This window comes from Histoplasma capsulatum, genomic scaffold, assembly GCF_000149585.1.
Source record: "Histoplasma capsulatum NAm1 scaffold_3 genomic scaffold, whole genome shotgun sequence".
NCBI classification, from domain to species: domain Eukaryota; kingdom Fungi; phylum Ascomycota; class Eurotiomycetes; order Onygenales; family Ajellomycetaceae; genus Histoplasma; species Histoplasma mississippiense.
In genome coordinates this window covers 2536603-2555810 of record NW_001813980.1, presented here as the reverse complement: position 1 = coordinate 2555810, position 19208 = coordinate 2536603, and the positions used below count along the sequence as shown (strand labels likewise).

Sequence of the window (19208 nt, the reverse complement as noted above, 5' to 3'; positions counted from 1 at the left end):
CGAAGCCATAGACAATCGTCCACAGCAGATCTGGTTACTATCTATATCCATTATAATCCGTGTTTGCTGGATGGTTAGAACTTCGGTCAGTGAAGCTAGTCCGTAAATGGAGTAGTTATTCGGAGGAAATATGTTCCGAGCCCAGGATGGTACGTCATGAAATTGTCGAATACATCCCAATATTTTGGATATTCCGATATTCCGCTACCTAGTAGTAGCTAGAGTCAAAGTTGATGAAATACACAAGAATATTGGAAGCCAGTGATGTTCTTGCTTCAATGGGCACTTCTAGAGCTCTATACTCAAGATGGAGATCGCCTTTAACCTGGACTGTACTTTTGGTCACCGGTGCTTCATATTATCGCTCAACGAAGACACACCCAGTTAGAAACGACTCGGCTGGGAATTGTGGCGCATGGGAGAAGGGGGAAGATGGCGTTAAGGGCATTCCTCCTTCTTTAAATCAGCCGGGGAACAGCTCAAGGACATTACGGACCCCGCCTGGTGCGCTTACCCAATCACAATTGCCGCCAGTTGGAAGTAATCCCCCTTCCAGGGTGCCCGGGAAGCTGCCAATTGAACCGCCAACGTCCCAATCAGCGTGGGATGCATTCATCTCGAAGATTGGAGTTGTTAAAGATTTTCTTGGTTCTCCTAGTTGGCCAGAGCTAATCAAGCAATATGTCGTGCCAGGATGGGCGGCTTTACTTCCTGCGACGATCCAAACACTCCAACGAGAATTAACGATGGCCAAGGGGTCTTTGGCCGACGAGATCTGGTCAGAGTCCCATGATGCTGAGTTGAATCCCGAGATAACTCAGGAAGCCCGGGTTAGGATTGGTGAAGGTCTATGTCGCGAAGAGCGGTATTTCCGATGGAGGCGAAGACAAGCCATGATCAAATCTCTAGCAGCTTATATTGGCTTACAGGAAAACGATATACATCCCGATGATATACCCGTAATCGCAATTTGCAGTTCAGGGGGTGGCCTACGCGCTCTCGTCGCAGGCGCAGGCTCTTATCTTGCTGCAAAAGAGGCAGGGCTTTGGGATTGCACCATGTATACCGCAGGTGTTAGTGGGAGTTGTTGGTTGCAAGCTATCTACAATTCCTCACTCGGGGAACAGGATTTTGGGAAGGTTGTTCAGCACTTAAAAAATAGGCTGGGAATTCACATTGCATTCCCACCTGAAGTACTTAAACAGCTTACAACAGCCCCAACCAATAAATACTTGTTGAGGGGTTTGGTAGAGAAGTTGAAAGCTAGTCCAGAGTCGGAGTTTGGATTGGTGGATATCTACGGCTTGCTCTTGACTTCTAGGCTTTTAATTCCAACGAGACAACCGTTGGATTTACGCGATAGCGACCTAAAGCTTTCGAACCAGAGAGTTTTCACTGAAAATGGTGCCAATCCTCTTCCCATATACACCGCTGTGCGCCATGAAATCCCTCCAGGAGATACAAACGTACCCGATACCCCTACGAAGCCCATATCGGATGAATCAAAGCAGGGGCCAAAACAAGAAACGTGGTTCGAATGGTTCGAATTTACCCCATATGAATTATTCTGCGAGGAGTTTACCGCAGGAATACCTATGTGGGCGACAGGGAGGCAATTTTGGGAAGGCCGGGACGTTCCCACTTCGAAAGACTTCGCCGTACCCGAACTACGGATATCCGTGTTTATGGGAATTTGGGGGAGCGCATTCTGTGCCACTCTTGCTCATTACTACAAGGAAGTAAGACCAGTTTTGCGTGGCCTCGCGGGATGTGGTGGCATCGATGCTGTGCTGGATGGTAACCGCGATGAACTAATCCGTGTCCATCCTTTCGATCCGGCAACAATACCAAATTTCACCCTCGGACTGAAGGGACGACTTCCAAAGACGTGTCCAGAGTCAATTTTTACGGACAAAGAACTCCACCTTATGGATGCTGGAATGAGCAACAATCTACCTATATATCCCCTTCTCCGCCCCGGCCGCGATGTTGATCTGATTGTCGTTTTTGATGCGTCAGCCGACATCAAGGAAGAAAACTGGCTATCGGTTGTGGAAGGATACGCACGGCAAAGGGGTGTCAAAGGGTGGCCAGTTGGGTCAGGTTGGCCCAAACTTGCAGCAAATCCTGCAGAAACCGCGAAATCCATCGAGGATGCTGCGATTAGTTCAATGAAGAAAACAGATCAGAACATCTCCGCTGCGAAGGAACAAAACCGGGAGCAAAGCAATCAGAGCAAAGGGTCAAATTCGGGGAGCATAGGAACCATTCCAAGCGTTCTTCAAGATTCTAGAAAATCCAGCCCAGATCTAGAGAAGGCCGATCTTGATTATTGCAATGTTTGGCTTGGGACTACTCAGGAGCAAACATCCACAGAAGAACCTCCCCCGTCCAAAAGGCTGTTCCATTTGCCTCCGCAAGATGATTCGGACTCAGACTTCAGATTAATGCAACCAGATGCCGGCATAGCGGTTGTGTACTTCCCACTTGTGAAAAACCCTGCCGCTCCTGCCATAAAACAGTCTCCTCCCCCACAACCACCGTCACCATCACCAACATCCTCGTCCGCTCCAGGCATCAACTCAAAAAAAGCGAAAATATCTCCAGAGATACCGGAAGCCGTGGAGCCTATTGATCCTGCAGTCAGCGATTTCATGAGCACGTGGAATTTTGTTTACAGTCCAGAACAGGTGGATGGCGTTGTTGCGCTTGCCAAAGCCAATTTTGCGGAAGGCGAAGACCGAGTGAAACGCGTCGTGCGGGGCATTTACGAAAGGAAGAAAAAGGCGAGGTTGCAAAGGATGCAGTCAGGGGAGCTTGACGGCTAGCGTCTGTCGTCTTGACACTCGATTTTACTCGGACTATTCTCTCCACGTAGTTAATGCAACCAGATATTAGGGCAAGTTATTGGCATGGGATATCCATCGGGGCCAACATGGAGAGAAACAATCCAGATTGGAAAATGCGGATTGGAGAGATGTATTAAAATTTCTTGGGTAAATTTTGTTGAATAGTACTTTTTTTGCCATATAAATATACATACATCTATCGCTCGCTAGCATGCCACGCGACCACACCTATGTAAGCTTGGAAGCGGTGCAGAGCCCGCTAGGTAGTTACAGTGCCTCGCAATATAGTCCAAAAGAAGTTTAATTTGTAGTAATTAGTTGTAGTTATAGTGTCAATATGATATTCAAATGCATGCATTTACCCCTATTTTTCCACCCATCTACACCATTCTCTATTCTCTCATTCATTTTTTCTATCTTCTTCCTCACACATTTTCTTTATTGAGTTTTCGTCTTTGATTTCCAGATGTAATTTAGTTAATTAGAGCTAGTTCTGCAATAAACAATGCAACCTATTGCGAACTGTACAATGAAGCAACCTCCAATCTCATCAAGGGGCAAGTTAACTAAACTGAATCATGACTAAGCAAGATCACCAAAAAGCTGCTTTTGCTCAGAGCCAAAAAAAAGTCTTGAAGCATTCCTCGACTTCTAACCGAAACATGCCTGCAAAAACCATTGTTGCTGACGGTTTATGGCATTGCCTCTGCCCGTCTTACAAGCAGGCGTCATTGAAGTGGCGAAACTTCCCAGGACGGCTCAAGCGACATGTCAATCCCACTGTCAATGCTGCCCGATTCTTCTCGCGAACCAGAGAAGTCGCATTGCTCACCCCAGGATTAAAACCAAACGTCGCAACGGAAGATGACGCGCTTCCTGGGAAGCATGATTCAGATATGCCAGGTGATATGGATCAGTATTTTATAGAATCCCCGCCGGGGAAGCATTTCTCTAAGAGAACGCTCTGGGAATACAAGAATCTGGATTGGTCTACTCGAAACCGAGAGGATGGCCACATTGAAAGAATGCTACGGAAGACAGTCGAGGGAGCACCGGATTACAAATATACCATGAAATTGATGAGGGAACTTATCCGGAGACGAGGCTTTCGGCCGCAAACATGGCATTACACCGTACTGATAACGGCCAATTCGGATGCGTTGCTGGGGTGCCCGAAGCACGTCCGAAGTCTCTTAGAGGAGATGGACGAAAATCATATACCAATTGATTCAGCCACTCTCCATGCGGCATTGCAGGTATAGCTTGCTCCTGCCCCAGACACGCCCTCCCGTTACTCGCTTGCAGATCATTTATTTGCTTTATACTAATGTGGAAAGCCATTAGTAGGTCCTAGCAGTGCACCCCGATTATATTTTGCGCCAGACGATCATTCACACTCTACGCGATCGATGGCTGACAATTTCACCTGAAGGATGGCATAATATCGTAACTGGATTCATCCGGGAGGGGCAGTTTGAAATGGCGCTGGACCATATATCCCGCATGCAAGCCCAGAACATCCAAGTTGAACCATGGCTCTATAGCCTTTTAATATATAATCTTTGCGAAGTCAGCGACTTCGACATGATTTTAGAGCTGATGGCTAAGTGGATAAGCGCCGGAAATGAGCTCTCGCCCAACCTGTGGTTTCACATACTCGTTGCAGCCAGCGAGTCATTCCACGAGAAATGCGTCACTTTTGTATGGAAGAAGCGCGTGCAGCTCGGTCTTATCAATCCACCCTACGGCGTCTGCAGCAACATTCTCGTAATGACATCGCGAACAGGTAATATATGGCTTGCCCGTGAAGTTTTCCGAGTTCTTCAAGAACGCCAGGGCAATTTCCTGCTGGAAGATTATAATTGTTTCGTAGACACCTGTCTCGCCGCAGACGACCTCGAACTTGCCTTGAGCGTCCTTTGCACTGCTCAAAAGGCAACATTCAAGCTTGACGAAACTGCCACACGGTCGATCCTCACCTACTGTATCGAAAAGAATATTCGGCCGCGAACTGTCTGGCAAAGGCTGGCGGACATGAAAACAAAAGAACGTTACAACGTGCCTTTGGTAGCTATAAATGCCGTGATTGAAATGGCCGTCCACCACAAGAGCATGACGGTAGCGCTGGAATTTTACCATGCACTAGTCGATGTTTTCGAACACCGGCCTTCAGCCACAACTTTCAACCATCTCATCCGCGGCTGCCGCGTCACAGGCGCGCATGAGATGGCAAATTTTTTCGTTCAGGAGATGGTTCTTCTCGACATCTTCCCGGACCGGATGACGTACGAACTCCTGGTACTGCTCTGTGTTGATGCGGGACGGTTCCGCGAGGCGCATAGGTACTTTGTCGAAATGATGGATAGTGGGTTTTCGTTGACGCCTGGGTCGAAGGTACATGTTCGCACGCGATGTTTCGATTCTGATGACCAGTATGCGAAGCTTTTGCGATATGATTCCGAGATACGAAAGCCGATTGCTAGACAGCTTATGGAGCGTTGATAATGTGTCACGTAGCCGAGGAGTAGATTTTTTAAAGACAGTAGCTAGTGAAATGATTGTAGATGTATTTCCCTTACTCAGCTTGTAGTTATACAAACGGGTTTTAATCCCCAGAGTTATTCCTGTTTAACCTTTGGAAATCGGTCCTTCAAGCTGGTAGTTGTCTGCATGCATAGCTATATAATTATGTGGATGCATCGTTAACTTGCTCCGAACTTGTCGATGTACTCCAACAAAGCATGACATCATTGCTGGGGCAGGCAACTTCGAACAACACCAGACATCACAACCACCAACCAACAACCATGGAAACACTCTGGCCCCATTCTCAACTCACCAGATATTCGGCAGCATCTTTAACTGCCAGGAGTGCTACTTAAGAAGGATGCCTCAACTTGTGAACGGTTATTGTATGCTATAACCTGGGAATAAAAGGGAACGTCGGTTACTGGCTCATCAAGTGTCTCCTGGAGTTGGTCATGGTGTGTGTCCTCTGTTTCAACAACATATGCTACCCGTCAATTGATTCACAACCATAGGGTCTTTGAACGCGAATAGAGCACTCATTTTGCTGATTAATTAATTGGCTGGATTAATAGGCCTCCATACTCCGCCAGATAGTTGCCAGTCCCCGGCTCCGCCATCCCGAAACTGGCCTTGATCTCTGTTATGTAACAGATGAAAGTACGTGATTTAAAGTGTCCCATTATATTTCGGTTTCTCCCCCTAAAGCTATTGACCCGCTTATCCTAGTAATTGCAACCTCGGGCCCTTCTTCCACTTACCCCCGACGTGCCTATCGCAACCCCACAGACTCCCTTGTCCGTTTCCTAGACCTCAAACACGGCGAAGATTGGGCAATATGGGAGTTCCGGGCGGAGGGCACTGGATACCCGGACGAAGAGGTCTACGGTCGTATCCACCACTTCCCCTTTCCAGACCACCACCCACCGCCCTTCGCACTTATTCCACATATCATGGCAAGTATGCGGAATTGGTTGCTGAGAAATGGGGATAATTGGGGCACAATGGAAAGGGAGATGGGAAATATTGAAAGTAGTGATGCGAAGGGAAAACGGGTAGTTGTCGTGCATTGCAAAGCAGGCAAGGGGCGGAGTGGAACGATTGCATGTAGCTTTCTGATTAGTGAGAGGGGATGGGAAGCTGATAAGGCGCTCAGGCGGTTTACGGAAAGGAGAATGAGAGCGAGGTGTGGGGAAGGTGTGAGCATACCCAGCCAGTTGAGGTGGGTGAGCTATGTGGATCGGTGGACGAAGGATCTGGGGAAGGTCTATGTGGAGAGGCCTGTGGAGGTGATGGAGGTGCATATTTGGGGATTGAGAGATGGCGTGGAGGTTGATGTGGAGGGGTTTGTTGAGGAAGGGAGGCGAATCAAATGTTTTCATCGGTTTAGTCGGAGTGAGGGGGTTATAATAGGTGGTGATAGCGAGGAGGCGAATGAGAGAGAAGAGAATGGGTGTGAGGATGGCAAAAAGCGAGTGAAAACTTGGCCAAACACAATGGAGATTGATAACGAGAGTACATTGGGCAAGACCGACAGCTCAACTCACCCAGCCGCTGCCAACGACACGTCGCCGCCCTCCGTATCTTCAGACACGCCATTCCAACCCGTCATCTCCCCGAAGCCCTGGCCCAAAATGTTCCAAAGCATCTTCTTTTCCTCTGCAGACGTAGAAGCCGCCATTCCAGCCATAATCCTCCGCCCCCGAAACAAAGTCATAATTCCGACCTCAGATGTGAACATCAGCATCGACCGGCGCGCCATGTCTGCGTACACCGGCTGGACGATGGTTACGTCTGTTGCCCACGTCTGGTTCAATGCATACTTTGAGGGTGGACAGGCGTATGATTCTGGCGTCTTTGAAGTGGACTGGGAAGCACTGGATGGGATTCGTGGGACGAATAATAGGGGGATCAAGGCATTGGATCGGTTGAAGGTTGTGTGGAGGTATGCGGAGGCGGAAAAGGAACCCGAAGCAGGGGCTGGGATACAAGTTACTGGAGGAAGAGTTATCTCCGAACCAGCGCCAGGAAAACCGGTTTTGGAGAGCCATGCGGCAGATTGGCGAGGTCAGGAACAACTGGAGCATGGGGGTATTGACCCCAATGCTTCTAGTGAAGATCTGTTGAGGAGATCTTTATGACCTCATTCGAGCCAAGCCAGCAAGTGTTTTGAGAGTGAAGCTCCCTGGGCTAGATCATGGCTATGGTGACTTACATGAAATTAGATACAAATCTCAGGTGACAGATGTTCGAGCTTTGAAGGCTGGCGGTTCTTCTCTCCAGCCAGTGTTACCAGAAAGAGTTATAGACAAGAACAGTTCTAACCATTGACTGTATGGTATTACGTTAGGCGTTCGAGGAGTCGGTGGGGAATTGATAAATGACATAGCGAAAAGGGCAACATGTCCCATTATCATTCGGGTAGCGTTCCATAGTATAAAACGAAGATATAAGGAATGAGAGAACTTTCATAATTAGATCAAGACAGAGAAGAAAAAATCATGAAATTGTAATCACATCTGAAATTCAACGCTACCTAGTAGATTATGGGACCCTTCTCAAGAACGGAGATATTCTAGCGTAGGGAAGGCCAGTTTCGCATACATTGGGGGTTCAGGAGCTGTAACGTATCAGCTAAACACGCCCAGCAAGAAAATAAGCTCGCTATCGATAAGTAAACGCATATATGGCTATTTAGCCCCTTCCGACAAACACCGTTTGATTTTTCCCATAAGAGTAAACGCTGTGCTTAGCTTACACATCCTCGTAAGGCGCCAAAATAAGGGGAGCCTCCATTCATCATTAACAACACTCACGCACGCACAGAGACACACAGAGACACACAACCTCTCTCTACGCTGGATATCAAAAGAAGGCGGGTAGGAAACGGAGTTACAGTAGAATGTCCCTGATTTTAGCTGCCACCCCGTCCTCTTCCACGCCCCCTTCCACCTCGACCCCCACCCCTCGCGCGATCTATCCTCCCACCATCCCCACGATGCTGCTGGCTACCACGGGTCCGATTCGAGGATTGATTCTGTTGCTGGTCCTTTGCCAGATCGACGACTTCTTCGGGGACTCGTAAGTATTTGATCTAGTATATTTGAGTTAGCCATCTCCACACACACACACACACACACACAAACACATGTATATATATATATATAATTATATATTACAAAGGCGAAATGAACATATAGTGACAGACGTACATTATTGCCTCTCACATAAACCTCGGGCAATCTGAAAAAGCGGTCACCTTCGGGACTTGTCTGGACGACTTCTTTGAGGATCAGGTTCATCCAATTGTCGCAATTAACGAGATGGCCATTGAGGGTTTCGCCATTTTTAAGCTCGACGAGCATGGGATGGCCTTGGGCGGCTGTTAGCAGGCCTAAGGGAAGCTGGATGGAGTAGAAGCAAGTATTAGTATTGGAGTATATGTAGCTATTTGGTTATCGTTGACTGCAAGAAGCGAGGGGTAGGACTGGGAACTCCGACCACAAACGTACCATGATCAAAGCAATGCCCGGGCGTTAGTCTGGTACTATCGGGGCATTGGCGACCATCCAACACAAAATATCTCGATTGTATATTCTCTCAACACAGCCAGCGCACTCTCTTTCTTATTTTTATTTGATATTCAATTCAAGTCATGATTGGCAAAAGAACTGTTATTCTGGAACATGGTTAATCCGATGCTGCGAGCTTGAAACACCGGCGGAATATTAGTCATCCCCTGGGATTCTCCGAGAGCTGAGCCTCACTCCAAACGCAACGTTCGATTTCTGTGCCAATCAACGAGTTTGCATATTATGTTGGAACAGAGATACCCAAATAAAGAATCCTTGGAGTCGTACCTCTGCATAGCAATGGTCAATGACTGAGCGTGGCAGCGCGCTGTGATCCAATATGCGTGTGCGCGCCGCCTCCGCGCTCCTGTGGTCTTGTGGCTTTGCCATTGCATTCTCCCATGTTATTCCGCACACGAGGAGTGCCTCCTACGATGACGAATATCCAGGCACTGGCTATCCTGTGGAAGTATGGTCAGGTCAGGCTGAGTTCTATTTTAATTTTACGTTGTTAGTTATATTGGAAACTGACATTTATATTAAATGTATTTATATGTAGATGATGAAAACAGCACTACCACGAGGTTTGATTCTTTATGTGATGGTTGTTTTGGCTCCATTGATATAAGCTATGTATGTCAATGGATTTCTGCAGTTTATTTTTTACCATAAGAAAGTTCTGATTTTTTTTTTTTTTTTTTTTTTTGGAATCTAGATCTTTGATATTCACATTTCCAGCACGCAATTCGCGTGTGAGGAGGCAAATGTCACCCTCAACCAGCGCAAATTGGACCTTGTATGGCATGGCAACAATGGAATCGGTTCCGGAATATTCCCTGCTAACATGACCAACGGAGAGCAAACCCATGAACTATCTCTCAACTATCTTGCGTTTTGCATATCTAGCCCTCAAAGTGACGGGGCGCAATACACTGCCCAAATACTCAGCGTGACGTTCAAACCAACAAATCAAATTACGGAAAATGAACGCACGTCCGGGTTCGCGGTTTCATTTAATTCTGTTGGAACTCCCAGGATATACCGCCTAGAGGCATCTCCCATTGATCTCTTAGACGACAGTACATTTGAATCATGGAGGGATCCCCTCGATCCTTCCAATCTACCCCTCTCCATAGATAAAGCCGTGAACAGCGAGTATACTCTCTCCGAAGACCTTAAACGCCTTCATGCTCTCAAAGCTGAGGCCCACAAACTGCAAGAGGAAATTAAATTCAAGGAACAAGAGATCCGAAAACATCTCCTCCAGGACTGTAAATCTATGGCGACACGGCTTAAAGAGTGCGCAAATTTATCGTGTTTTATCAGGACCTCATTCGAAATTGTTCCGAACGTCTTCCGCCTCGTGAAGCATCAATTCGGTCCACTACCCTCTTCTCTCTCAGACAGCGCCTGCCGCCCACTCCCAAGCAACCCATACAAAACCCATTCTTCCCAAGCCACACCACCATCAAATATTCGCAATCCGAATGTTCTCACAAAGCCCCAATCCACTCTATCTCTAAGTTCTCAAGTATCAACTCTCCCCTCTCACACTACACTCATCCCCACAAGTCTCACCAACTGTCACGATCTACCCGAAGGGTATAATGCTCCAAACTGTCGCCATGTCCTATATGGACATGATATCCTTATCCGTCACGATATTCCTACCCGCAGCCCTTCCATCCTACTGAAGAGCCTTGCAATAATCCTTTTAATCACCTCCCTTTTCATCGTTCTTATAAAGCACTGCCGCAACTCCCCATCCTGGCTGCGGCGTCGTGTCGATCTCGCAGCACGCCGCGAGGAACGTCGTACACGAAATGCCTACCTGAATGCCGCACGCAGATACAGATGGCGTCAGTGGTGGAATAGTCGCTTTAGATGGGGAGGGCGCCGGAATTCGGTGGATTTGAGACATACGCAACATGGGCAGCAACAGCACCAGCGTCATAATATGCTTATAAGGGTTGATGAGGGGTATGAAAGTGGAAGCATTACTTCAAATAATAGGACAGGAGTGGGTGACGAAGGAGGGGGGGGGGAAACCATTCAAGCAGAAATTCTCGGATTCCGCAGGGTTCTGGAATTCGTAGGCGAGCTTATCAGGCCGGATTACAGCAGTGACGACACGCATAATAACAACAGCAGCAGCAGCAGCAACTATTCGCACCTCCAAGGAGCTGGGGATGATAGTGCTGGGGACTATCAGAGGGATATTTCTCAGTTGCCCTTCCCCGCCACTGCTCCATCGTCCGTGGCACCACTGACCACCACCATCTACTCTCCGCGGACGAGCACGGTGTTGAGCATCGAAACGGATTCGTCAGATACGTTGGATAGTTTAGATCCCGAGACAGCGACGATGTTTAGTGGGTAGCTGTATTGTATGGATTTGAATGAAAAAGATAAGGGGTTTTCTGGATAATACGATATGTGTATTTTATTTATTTAATACCGATTGTTTACTTTTGTTGCATTACCCCCTCCCTTCAGATATGATATCCGCCTTGTTTCGGAGGGTTTTGATGGAGCAGCAGGCCGGCCTATTCGCAATTTCACTGTCCCTTCCTTCCTTTTCTCCCCCGCTTCTTTAGTCGTATATCTTATTTCCTATTGATATGGATTCCTAACGCTGGGTCCGGTTCTGCTACTGGCGGGCACTATCTATTAACCAATTAATCGAGTATACACCTTTTCTCCTTGGCTGTATTTCATTTTCCCTCTCGATCTTGTGTCCGGTTTTCTTCCATTTTTCGCTCCTGTCTCAGTCTTATTGCTTTTTCTTCCATTTTCTTTTCTTTTCTTTCTTTCTCTTTTGCGGTTACCCTCTGAGATACTTTCAGTATCAAGATGCAATATATGTTTCTCTTTTGATCTGTGCATGCTGTTGATAGAGAGTAAGGTATTAATTAACCTTAGCTGAACTATTCCAGCTGAGCTTGAAACAATCTTGAGCAAATCTCAGCTGCAAGGCACCCTGAAAACGAGGAAGTGAAAGACAGCCTCAGGGGAAATAATAATTCCGCGGCAGATTTCAGGAGGGGGAGAATGGTTATGCGACCGGCCAAAAATAAATATGATATCAATCGGGCCGTGGTCATGGCCATGTTCTCTTCTAGCGGAAAGCGATAAGACAACCTCTACGAGAACCTCGACTTCGGTAGATATGGACTATGGACTCCAGAACCGCTCTTGTCGGGCCAAATGGCTAAGGCCGGCAGATAACACAGATGCTGAAGAATGCTGCGACAGACAAGGTGGATTTCTGAGGTAGCAAACCAGATCGGCATCTTCATAGCTCAGGAGGTTGTCGCCGGAGGTTGAAGGCATTCTGCTGGAGGGATGGTTAGCGGTGTTCCTATTCTAACCCCTGGAGCAAGTTCTTGTAAAACATCACTCATGAAGAGCAGGAGAAGAGGAGCAGAAGATTAGATAATGTGGTGCTGGCTTCTACTAATTTACAATGTGAGGGGAGGTCAATTGCAGATCTCCAAGATTCAAAATGCTCTTCAAATTTTGCCGAGATTATTTACACCCGAGCGCCACACCGTCACCACCCTCGCCGGCTTAACCTTGGAACTCTCTCTTCCCCGCCAATCCGTCTTTCTCGGCGTATGTCACTGGCATGCTGAAAAGGACAAAATATGCCCGGTTCCTGTCGTTCGACACTCCTCGTCAACGCAATTGAGGGGAGGAGAGGTACCAAGAATGAAACAGGGATTGCCAGTTGGGAGTCATTTCCAGAGTTTAAGAAAACCCTCTTCCGACTATCAGCACAAGGTGCTGCGGCTTGGTTTTGATTTCTGCAGTTGATGGAACAAGTAAGGAAGCACATCGACGGTACATGGCGTGTGCCAGCATGACAAGTGCAAAATAAAAAGGGAAATTGAAACAGAGTAAAATCGAAAAAGAAATGAACACCTTCCACTCTCCAATGAACTGTTCACTCATCAAAACATTAGAAAGAAACACATGGGATAAGAAGAAAAAGGTAAATTTGTGAAAAGAAAATAATATAAAGTCAAGAAAGGAAGAAAAAGCACCATACATAGGTAGTTCCTCAAATTTTCATTTTCTTCGCATCCCCATTCCCCTCTCCACCTTCCATCCCCACTTCACCACTATCCTTATCCTCACCTTCCTGATCCTCATTCTCCTCATCCTCATCTTCAAACACAGTAAACTTCCGCTTGCCCCTCTTCCTTGCGGGGCTATCCTCTTCCCGTCCAACGTCTCCATTCCCCCCCTCCTGTGTTTCCCTATTTTCAAACGCCTTGAGCAACCCATCATATCCCTCCTCCACATTTCCCACCGTCTCCTCCAACTTCTCCAACCGCTCCGCCCTGTCCAGCTGGATCAACAAATCCCGATGTCTCTTATACAACCGCTGCTTAACAAGCATGCGCCACCAGTAATACCGCCGATCATCCTCGTTAGGTGCGCGCCACTTCTGTACGAGAAGGCGTGCCATGGGTGTGGTAGTCGGGGCTGCCTCACCAGCGCCCATACCTACGCCACTTCCGCGGTGGGATGTAGGGATTTGACTGAGGAGGTACATTTCGACGATGTGCGCGAATTGGACTGGGGCGAGCTTGTACTGGATGCGAAGGGCGTGGAGGGTGGCGGTTGGGAGGAGTGTGGAAGTTGGCATAAAGCGGGGACGGCGAGAGCGGCGGGCTTTCTTTGAATCATTGTTTTGGCCGTTATTGGCATTGCTGTCTTCTGGTGGGTATGGGTTGGCGTTTATGGTGATGTTATGTTTGAGGAATTCTGGGAGGAGAGTTTTGTAGTCGTTTGTGTCGCGGAGGTAGTCGAAGGCTTCGTTGGGGTCTTCGACCGTGAGTTCGTGTAAAGTGGGGTCAGCGAGGCAAGCCGAGTGGATTGTGTGGTAGAGTTGGGAGCCGTGGCCGGATTGCTGGTGGGGACGGAGGATGAGGAATTGGGCGATGCGGAGGCGTGCGGGGAGATTGGAGAAGGAGATTTCCTCAGCGTATGGGAAGGGAATGTCGGTGATTTTATGGTTGTTGGAGTTGCTGGGTTCGTGGAGGTAGAAGTACCATCGATAAGTTGTTGCGTATCCTACGAACGAGTATGATGGCGCGGTAGGGGTTGGAGGGTCTATCTTCTCGTAACTACTCCGGACAGCAGATTAAGTTAGAAGGTTAATTGAATTGTTTCATGTCGGCAAAAGGTGCTTACACAAAATAGACCGTCCATCTCTGAAGGGTCCACTCTAAATCGTCCGTTGCGATGGGCCTGCCTCCCTCGATAAAAAAGGAAACAAATATTTGTATCCGGTCGAGCAGTGTGCGAACTTCGGGGTTGACTAAAGAACCCGCCCAGATCTCATAATTCCTCTGCTTGCTTGAATAGCTGTGAACAAGCTTGCCCGGAGGCTTAAAGTCCTTCGCAGCTTCATCGTTGAGAACCGATTGTTCAAACTCCTCTAACGGCACGAACGAAGCTACATACACAGACAAAGTTAGCCACATATATGAAACCCGCGAACGCAAGAGTGGATACCTCCTTACATTTCGGGAGCCAGGGATCCAAGGTCGTGAATAAATCCACCGGAGCGACATCTGCAACAGTCTTGAACTTCTCATTGTATGAAATATGGACGTTTAGCCGGAGATCATGCGCGGAGAAGCGCAGTCGGATGTTCAATCCCTTGTAGCCGAATATTGTCTCCTCCTCACCAAATATTGGGTATGTAAACTCCGGCCGAAACGTGGAGAGCGTATTTAGTTTGGTTTCGACTGGTTGGACCATGGATATGTGAATGGCATGGTTGGCATCACAGGTCCCTAATATCGCGAAAGAAAACAGTAAATGGTCAGCGAATTAGTTGTTATTATGATCTCCACCAAGAATGGAGCTGTTCGAACGTCCAAAAACGGCAAATCCGAAGGGCAGGATATGTTGCTCACAAGATGATTGGTTCTCCATTTCGGCCAAATATGTCAGCTGGCGCGCTGACAACCATATAGTATAAGTCTCGCAATGGGGGCTGGCAGTGTTGACGGTAAATATATCAATATCAATTGTCAAACAAGTCCTCGATGTCAGCGCGTTCTTGAAGTCGCGTCGGATTAATGAGGTTGAAGTGACCAATTACTAACCCAAATAGGTAGGTATATGTCATGTGACTTAGATGCCCCATTTATTTTCCTAAATAGGCAATTACCATGTATCTAGTTGAGCACTTGCTACGCTCTGGAACAATGAGAACGAACAGCAAGTGAATAGCTTAGCCCGTGGGGCTTAACCCTAAAACTGTTTTATTTCGACAGCTCCGCCAGCCGAAGGGCTTATCTACGGGGACTAGTACTGGGTACGAGCTGGTGTTCCTCAATAGGCAATAAAGTCAAGAATGAGATCATCTCCTCTATCCTGTCATGTAGATTTGCTGGTCTCTTGGGCAGGAACAGAGTCAAATGTGCCCCATTATCCAGTGTGTGCGCCATGTTACAAACCGAAGGCTTGAAGAGAGCTTTCGATGGTTCGAAAGGATGCTCACGGTCTGGAGGACATGCTGAAGTTTTGGCGAATTTGAGGCATGTGCATTTGCTGTCCTAGAGGATTAGACAGGAGACTATTTAACTACTGTACTAGGCCATCTACTTTTCTGCCACAAAAAGGCACCATGATTGTGTTGGGGGTTGCCAATATATATGGCCTGGCAAGTGTATATAAGCGGCAAGGAATGATTCCTGTCGATAACGGGGAGAATACACTCACCTCTCGACCTTCAATAACCCCACTTGTATGATAAACTTGAAGTCAAGGGGCCAAGATCTCCCCATTAGAACGCTTTCCCCTCACTCCTCTTCACCATATATCATACAGATATGCAGCAAAGTATGTGCGTACTCGACAATCTCCCAATGGAAGTCGTTTATACTTCCATTGCGGGAAAGGATCTTGTGTGAGAAGGGTTCTCGTGCGCAGGCACAGTCTCAGAAATTCTGTGAGTGTCTTTGATACGCATGGCCTGAAAAGCTTCAAATGGGCTGCGGGTTCTTGTTTATTTGACAGATGTTGTTGTCCGATCAATGCTGGTCAGATTAGTTCAGCGATCAAGGATGTTGTACCTCTTGCCGACGCGGTTGCAACATAAAGAAATAAAGAAATAAAACAATAAAATAAAATACAAACTAAAAATCGTATATTTCCTCCACCTCAAAGAAGTCTTCGAGGGGACCTTTTTCGGGGTTAGCCAATCTATTTAACTTAACTTTTAGATAAACTACGGACTAAGTTGAAACCCTATTGCCAAACTTGAACCAAAGTCGCGCGCTCGATCTCCCCGTGTCGTCAACTCTATAAAAATAATAATATTGGGCACGCAGCGGAGTCCAGAAACAAAGATTCCGGCCGATTCCCCTTTTCGCCGTTGCATGGCCTCCGCCTCCCTCCTCTCCGCTGCTCGCCATCGTCCCCACCTGTAACTGGGTCCCGACCGAACGGGCGCTCTTTTCGCGATGGATAGATAGAGACGCCTGATATATCTGCAGTTGGTCGGGAATAGTCGAGCACCTCAGGCCATGATGTACGGGCTTTTAACCTTGCTCATCTTGAGTTTGCTGATGGCAATAGCGTAAGACTACCTCCAATTGATCCCCTCTCCCCACCTCCCCCATACCACTACCCGAAGTATTTTGCTGCTGCTATTGTTTCTCGAACACCAAGCCTTATATCTACTCTATATTGTGGCTGCAGCTCCTTCGTCATTGGTTCACTCCCACTCTCCTTCTCGTTATCTTCGTCGCAATTACGCTCTATATCCGCCCTTGGGATGGGTGTTCTGGTCGGCACATCCCTGATCATAATTATCCCCGAGGGAGTGGACACCCTCTACAGCTCCACCGCGATATCGCATACGCATTCCAACAAGAGATATGTTGACACCGTTGATGGGGGAACAAACCATGCGCTGAATACGCGCTGGCAGCACTCAGCTGCCCGCACCTCCTTTCTTGTCCGAAGAGATACATTCCAGTCGGAAGACTCAGCCAAAGTGGATTCACCGCACGAGGTGGACTCCGGACAATCAGGCGATGGTGGAAGGCTGCACATCCTAGGAGACCACGAAGGGAATGACAAGGACAAGACTCAAGAAAATGAAAAGGATGGAGCGGAACCACAACCAACCCCGCCGCACCCTTGGGTCGGCGTCTCTCTTATCAGTGGCTTCATTCTAATGTACCTAATCGATACCCTCCCTTCCGTCGCCTCGTCGCCCACGAACCACCAGCAACGCCCTTACCATATATCACTGGATAACCTAGATTTCGGCCTTAGTCTCGCTTCCTCCCCCTCCCGCAACGGAGGCGGCGGCGTCGGCAGTGGCCTTCTTACCACTACCACTACCAGCAGCAGCAGCAGCACTGCCCGCAATGGCTTCGCAACCACAATCGGCCTGGTAATCCACGCTGCGGCGGACGGAGTGGCACTCGGCGCATCGATATCCGACACAAACCTCAGCTTCGTCGTCTTCCTGGCGATCATGGTGCATAAAGCGCCCGCTGCATTTGGGCTAACCACGATATTGTTAAAGCAAGGGTTGTCAACCCGTGCAATAAAGGGTCATTTGTTGATGTTTAGCCTAGGAGCGCCAGTGGGTGCGCTTCTTACGTGGATTGTTGCCCATACGGTTTTGGCAGGCAATGCAAGTGATGAGCGGGCAACGCAGTGGCGGACGGGAATGTTGTTGTTGTTTTCGGGGGGATCATTTTTGTGAGCGCTCTGTCTCTCTCTCACACACACACACAGAGGAAATAAGAAAAATGCATTCTAACCGTTTCATCGCACTTAGGTATGTTGCAATGCATACGATGCAAGAAATGGGCATGTCGACGGAAATGTCCCGGCGTGATTCATCATATGCCAACGGATATGCTGTCCATGATCGGGATAATGCACAAAGAACCCAACAAAAGTCCATGAAGGATCTGATCGCAACTGTCGTGGGAATGATCCTTCCCCTATTCTTGCAGATTGGACACGCTGGTTGAGTTTGGGAAAATGCAAATATGCGGATAGATTTACTCCCCTTACTCCGCTCTGACTCTAGGCGTTGGAGGACTGGTTATAGTGGTATAATCCACACATGAATTGGGACGCGATCCGCCTATGTATCCCTCCCTTTCAGAAAAGCCTTCGACTCAACTCCGTAATTGCAGAGTTACGTTCGTATCGCCAATCGCTATAGCTATGCCATCAACACATTTCTATAGCTGTATTTGGCTAAAATAAAACATCCGCTTCTTTTGTGGCGTTCCTTTCTGTCGTTGTCAGACTCCATTATTTCCAAACCGCCTCGGGAAGATGGTGAATCTGAACAGCGGAATGTTGTATTTTGATTTCTGTAACGAGGATAAGAAAGGAAGAAAGAACATAACTCCTTGCATGTCCTGTTAGACTGGCTTCGATCTATATATCTGATCTTTGGTGTTTGGCTTTATATATGGAAAATACTTCAGTTTAGATCCTTTCATTCCTTCTGTGAACTTGGAACAGAGAGATCTACTTTTTCTATACCTCCTTTTTCTCTCTTTATTGTTATATTAAAAGTCAACGGCCATTGATAGCTATAGATTTGTTTGTATTTTTTTAATGGTAACTCTCCTCTCTCACCTCTCCCGATACCCCCCGTTTGTTTTTCGTCTTTTTTCTTATTTATCTTTACTCTCGCCCCTGATGTTTTTATTAGCATGCGTACTAGTCCACCTCTTCCACCATCTTCTTGGGAAGACTTTTCAGAATAATATATATATACTATCATATCGCCCAAGTGATAATCCCCATTACAGCTTTCTACCCTAATAATCTCGTTTTCCTTAAGTAATATATCTGGATTTATTAACTACAGGCATATATGTACTATACGTGCAAAGCACCAATGAATGTAGCCAACACAATGGCACACAGGATTGATTGAGCTGTGGCCGCCGATTCCTTCTCAACGCCTTGCAAATCTAGTCGGGCCGTCCTAAGGACATTAAACTTTTCTATACATGTAATCATTTTACTCATCCAGATATAGACGCTATTCTTGCATGACTTGGACCACTTCTGCTCTTTGATTGCTGACTGGGAGAGGTGCGAGATGCACCCAATCCGCTATCCCAGATAACAGCCCAACAGTCCCAGTAGGAAAAAAATTACCGAGAAAGGGGGATAATTTAGACGCCGTTTAAAATAGACTGAGCTATATCTGTTGAACTATAGGCGAGGAACTAAAGTGAGAATTTGT

The 19208-nt window shown here is 47.4% G+C and overlaps 7 protein-coding genes across 7 annotated transcripts; 5 read left to right on the top strand and 2 right to left on the bottom strand.

Annotated features, from left to right (window-relative positions):
- Window positions 1-130: 130 nt before the first annotated feature.
- HCAG_03912 (hypothetical protein) lies at window positions 131-2828 on the top strand (the record flags this gene model as incomplete). Its single annotated transcript, XM_001541764.1, has 2 exons — window positions 131-149; window positions 385-2828. The coding sequence occupies 2 exons, from the start codon at window positions 131-133 to the stop codon at window positions 2826-2828; spliced, it is 2463 nt and encodes an 820-aa protein (XP_001541814.1).
- A 599-nt stretch (window positions 2829-3427) lies between these two features.
- Window positions 3428-5351, top strand: HCAG_03911 (predicted protein; the record flags this gene model as incomplete). Its single annotated transcript, XM_001541763.1, has 2 exons — window positions 3428-4105; window positions 4197-5351. The coding sequence occupies 2 exons, from the start codon at window positions 3428-3430 to the stop codon at window positions 5349-5351; spliced, it is 1833 nt and encodes a 610-aa protein (XP_001541813.1).
- A 479-nt stretch (window positions 5352-5830) lies between these two features.
- On the top strand, window positions 5831-7516 carry HCAG_03910 (predicted protein; the record flags this gene model as incomplete). The annotated part of the gene is made up of 3 exons (XM_001541762.1): window positions 5831-5833; window positions 5951-6035; window positions 6105-7516. 3 exons carry the CDS (start codon window positions 5831-5833, stop codon window positions 7514-7516), a joined length of 1500 nt encoding a protein of 499 aa, XP_001541812.1.
- Window positions 7517-8289: 773 nt separating this feature from the next.
- On the bottom strand, window positions 8290-8890 carry HCAG_03909 (hypothetical protein; the record flags this gene model as incomplete). The annotated part of the gene is made up of 3 exons (XM_001541761.1): window positions 8290-8469; window positions 8588-8779; window positions 8888-8890. The coding sequence occupies 3 exons, from the start codon at window positions 8888-8890 to the stop codon at window positions 8290-8292; spliced, it is 375 nt and encodes a 124-aa protein (XP_001541811.1).
- Window positions 8891-9287: 397 nt separating this feature from the next.
- Window positions 9288-11327, top strand: HCAG_03908 (predicted protein; the record flags this gene model as incomplete). Its single annotated transcript, XM_001541760.1, has 3 exons — window positions 9288-9426; window positions 9507-9580; window positions 9663-11327. 3 exons carry the CDS (start codon window positions 9288-9290, stop codon window positions 11325-11327), a joined length of 1878 nt encoding a protein of 625 aa, XP_001541810.1.
- Window positions 11328-13010: 1683 nt separating this feature from the next.
- Window positions 13011-14899, bottom strand: HCAG_03907 (conserved hypothetical protein; the record flags this gene model as incomplete). The annotated part of the gene is made up of 4 exons (XM_001541759.1): window positions 13011-14082; window positions 14150-14414; window positions 14482-14757; window positions 14881-14899. 4 exons carry the CDS (start codon window positions 14897-14899, stop codon window positions 13011-13013), a joined length of 1632 nt encoding a protein of 543 aa, XP_001541809.1.
- A 1849-nt stretch (window positions 14900-16748) lies between these two features.
- HCAG_03906 (predicted protein) lies at window positions 16749-17967 on the top strand (the record flags this gene model as incomplete). The annotated part of the gene is made up of 2 exons (XM_001541758.1): window positions 16749-17689; window positions 17769-17967. The coding sequence occupies 2 exons, from the start codon at window positions 16749-16751 to the stop codon at window positions 17965-17967; spliced, it is 1140 nt and encodes a 379-aa protein (XP_001541808.1).
- Between the last annotated feature and the right edge of the window lie 1241 nt (window positions 17968-19208).